We start from the raw sequence: 4350 nt of genomic DNA on the forward strand, positions 1-4350 counted from the left end.
ATCACTTACCCTCAGCATCATCTTCCTCATCCTCCTCCTCTCCCACATCATCATCATCCTCCTCTAGATCATTGTCTTGATCACCATTCTCCTCAGCCTCCTGTGGAAAAAACAATACAATGCATCCGATATGTTTGTCTCCAGGGAAGAATAAATGTTGGATGACACTATTATTTCGAAGTGAAAGTAATAACCAGATGATATCTTGTTAGTAATAAAAAACAAAAGAAAACATGAGTTGCCTCAGATTTACTTCTACAAATACCTTTTTATAAGGATAATGAAGAAGACAGGTGAGAACAGGTGTAAAGAAGCTGATAGTTCCATCTTAAAGGTAAAATGTGGAAAAGGGTCTATTAAAGGTAAAAGGTAAAGTCTTAAAGGTGAAGTCTTACAGCTTTTCCATTGGCTGGGGTCTCTTTTCCATTTTCTGCCTCTTCAACAAGCTTCTTCTCTTTTAGGTCCTAGGGAAAAGTGAAAATGAGAGACTATGTTTAAGTCGTGTTGTTTGTCACATGTCGGATAAAATATCTATCACAGGTTCAATCAAGGTTTCAGCCTTCAGATTTATTTCTAGAGTTGATTGTGGTTTTGATGACTTCTACCTAAATGAGCGGAAGGTTGAGAAGGTTGTCACACTCACACGCACACACACACACAACCCCTCTCTCCCTCCAACCTCACCTAAACCTGTGAATGCTTTCGTTTTTCATTTGAAATGCAACACTTTGATCCTAAACCTATTGGTTGCTTTTCTGCTCTACTCCCCGCCAACGTTTGGAGATCTAATAGAAGTGTTGCATCCTGACACCATGATGGAATTGAGTTCCAACGATAACTGTAGTTCAGTCAAGGACCCATCTAATGGGACGCTATGAAGACACGCCCGGAAAAAGACTACAATTCCCGTTGAACCCTGGTAGGTTATTTTAACACAGCCAATAAGAGCGTGCAAACGAACACTACCAGAAGGAGGCTGACTAAATTAACTGCAGGGAAGTGAGACAATAGCGCATAGAAGGGATGTGCGTTTGATTGACTTTCCATTCTACAAATGAAGACAATAAGGTTTGTAATCAATCAAAAAACATTCTGATCGGGTGTTGGTGTTGCAGGCTATGTTTAGGCCTTTCACTCGAAGGACAAAAGCACTTTTTCCAATAGCCCTTTTTAGTGCCCAAAATAAAATAAAGATTTTCTTACCGTCATTAGTTTTAACATCTTCCTATAAGGACATGTATTCTTTAGTCTGAGTAATGCTGAGCCCATACGCCGGTAAGCAGCTACATCTATCTCCCTGTACCCTCCACCTTCAACAATACATTTACATGACAATATTGTATTGTAGCCTACCTATAGGCACAGCGGCGCCGCCGCTCCAACAGCGAAGGAAACTAAGCATACTTTTCATCCGATAGGCTAACAGAGAGACATTAACACACTCGGGGCTCAGTTGGTAGACCATGGTTTTGGGTTCGATTCCTACGGGGGACCAGTACGGGAAGAAAGTACGAAACCTCACTGCTGTTATTCGTTCCGGATAAGAGTGTCTGCTAAATTACTAAAATTGTTAAATGTAAGAAGTAGCGCGCCATTGGTTCAGCAGGTAGAAACTATGCCTTCAAGAGGCAGTGTTGGTTTTTTTTGTCGTGAACGCCCCCCGCCCCCTCTCTCTCGCTCTCTCTCTCTAAATAGGGTTACGCTGTAAAAGGAGCTGGTGTGTGAGAGAGAGAGAGAGAGAGAGAGAGAGAGAGAGAGAGAGAGAGAGAGAGAGAGAGAGAGAGAGAGAGAGAGAGAGAGAGAGAGAGAGAGAGAGAGAGAGAGAAAGAGAGAGAGAAAAGAGAGAGAGAGAGAGAGAGAGAGAGAGAGAGAGAGAGAGAGAGAGAGAGAGAGAGAGAGAGAGAGAGAGAGAGAGAGAGAGAGAGAGATAATGGACACAGTTCAACTTTTCGCTAGCACTCACGTCTGACACTGGTTATTCCTATCGTTATTGGCGCCACCAAAGCCCACATATACACTCAACTGATGCTCTTAAACCGAAAGGCTCCGGAGCTCCTATCGAGGCACTGTCACATTGCGCGCAGACAAGCCTGGTGGAATGAACACATCGGATGGCTTATCCATGTCAATACAGCCGTAAATCACTCAACATTAACACTGAGCTTTAATACAGGAGCAGCTATCATTACTCCGTTTGCAGTTATGCAAAAATAATTACGGTCTTAAACCTCCCTCTCTATATCATCTCGTACTTAGGTCGGGTATCATTGTTTTATGTTGGTTACGTTGTTAAACATTTACGCGCTGTTTAAATCCCTTTAACCTCATTCTGTATTCTAAAAGACGCGATGCTTTTATGCCCGAGCCATTCCTAGTAAACTTCTATATCAATATCATATACTCCATGAAACCACATCCAAAAACAACGGTATATATTCAAGTAGCAAGTTATGACAGACCGGTGCGTGGAACAAAATCTGAGAACGGATCAATAGTCACTGTAGCAGCCGCGATTGCGTCCGGTAACTGCAATGTAGCCTATGATATTAGATGTAAACAAATGTAATGAATCAAAATGCTAAACCAGACGTGTGTGATTGAGTTATTCAAAAGAGCAGAAAATCTGTGTTCAAGAGAACGGACACGTTAGCATAAACAAAGAACCGCGCGCAGACTGTTATACTCCGGGCAACAAAAAAAAAGGCATCGCTTGGCGTGTATGTTTCAATAGACTAGTGAGTGAGTGCAACTTTCGAAATATTGTTTGCCTACATTTGATCTAATATAACAGAGATCTCCAATAAAACGGTTTCTATTCCAATATCCGCAACAGAAGACACATCCAACGCCAGTTAGGTCAAATGAAGCTCGGCTGAACACTTGTTCCAGCTTCCGATAGTTGTTCTCCATTCAAAATCTTTAGTCCGGAATAGATTTAAATGAAAGAAAGTGTAGAAGTTGTCATTTATTCATCACTCAGGTCACAAATTGCCGTCCACTTACCTTGGCAGAGATCTCCGTACTAGTTTCGACTTTTGCGTCAGCCATGTTTCTGTCTTAGCCTAATGTAACAAATGTTGAGATCATAAAAAATATTTATAAATAATGATACAATCCACTCAGTCCGACCACTGTACAAGAAAAAAAGATAGCCAATAGTGGCAGTGGCATATGGCTCGATAGGGGAACCTATAATATACAGTTCTGGGTGGAGTCGGGGGACGGCCAGTGCGTTATGATTGGTCCATAATTAGGAACATTTCTAGCCCGGATTGGTCCGAGGGGAACAATGGACAGTATTTTCAGAGAGGCGCTCACGCCCCCTAACCAGTCTCTCCGAATCATTGCTTTGACGAGTAGTTGTCCGCCCCACCGCGCTGGGATCGATGACCCCCATAGCATAGGCTACTCTCTGTCAACACAAGGTTACATCAAATCAAATTTTATTGGTCACATACACATGGTTAACAGATGTTAATGCGAGTGTTGCGAAATGCTCGTGCTTCTAGTTCTGACAGTGCAGTAATATCTAACAAGTAATCTTAACAATTTCCCAACAACGACCTAATACACACAAATCTAAAAGGGTGAATGAGAATATGTGCATCTAAATATATGGATGAGGGATGGCGGAGTGGCATAGGCAAGGTGCAATAGATTGTATAAAATACAGTATATACATTTTATATGAGTAATGTAAGATATGTAAACATGATTAAAGTTGCATTATTTAAAGTGGCATTGTTTAAAGTGACTAGTGATCCATTTATTAAAGTGGCCAGTGATTGGGTCTCAATGTAGGCAGCAGCCTCTCTGAGTTAGTGATTGCTGTTTAGCAGTCTGATGGCCTTGAGATAGAAGCTGTTTTTCAGTCTCTCGGTCCCAGCTTTGATGCACCTCACCATCTGGATGGTAGCGGTGTGAACAGGCATTTGTCAAAGTGAACGATTCTCGGGTCAGTATGTAATATATGCCAATATTAAATTGCAACTCCCACATAGGATATGTCCAATAGTGGATAGTTGGATTCAGTTCTAGACTACTGTAACACACACATCCGCAGTTGTTATATGTAATAACACATCAATCATTACTTAAAAAGGTTATGTAATGTTTATTATATGAGGTGTTGCTGGTTGACCCTGCTTGCACTTTCATTTGACTGATAGACGGTCTAGTTTGCTAAAATACTTATCTTTATATTCTGTATATGAATAAATGCAGCCTAAATAATGTAATGAAGAAATCTCTCTCTCTCTCTCTCTCTCTCTCTCTCTCTCTCTCTCTCTCTCTCTCTCTCTCTCTCTCTCTCTCTCTCTCTCTCTCCGCACCCCTCCTCTTCTCTATCTA

The 4350-nt window shown here is 41.5% G+C and overlaps 1 protein-coding gene across 1 annotated transcript in view; it reads right to left on the reverse strand.

The window, feature by feature from the left end:
- The window catches only part of LOC124037987 (prothymosin alpha-A-like), a 4489-nt gene extending 1312 nt beyond the window's left edge, over positions 1-3177 (reverse strand). Inside the window, exons 1-3 of the mRNA XM_046353316.1 lie at positions 3004-3177; positions 396-464; positions 10-100 (exon numbers count right to left, since the gene is read on the reverse strand). Of these exons, the coding sequence (XP_046209272.1) occupies positions 10-100; positions 396-464; positions 3004-3048 (205 nt within the window). The 5' untranslated portion in view covers positions 3049-3177. The remainder of the gene's footprint in view (positions 1-9; positions 101-395; positions 465-3003) is intronic.
- Between the last annotated feature and the right edge of the window lie 1173 nt (positions 3178-4350).

Source organism: Oncorhynchus gorbuscha, linkage group LG06 (genome assembly GCF_021184085.1).
Source record: "Oncorhynchus gorbuscha isolate QuinsamMale2020 ecotype Even-year linkage group LG06, OgorEven_v1.0, whole genome shotgun sequence".
NCBI classification, from domain to species: domain Eukaryota; kingdom Metazoa; phylum Chordata; class Actinopteri; order Salmoniformes; family Salmonidae; genus Oncorhynchus; species Oncorhynchus gorbuscha.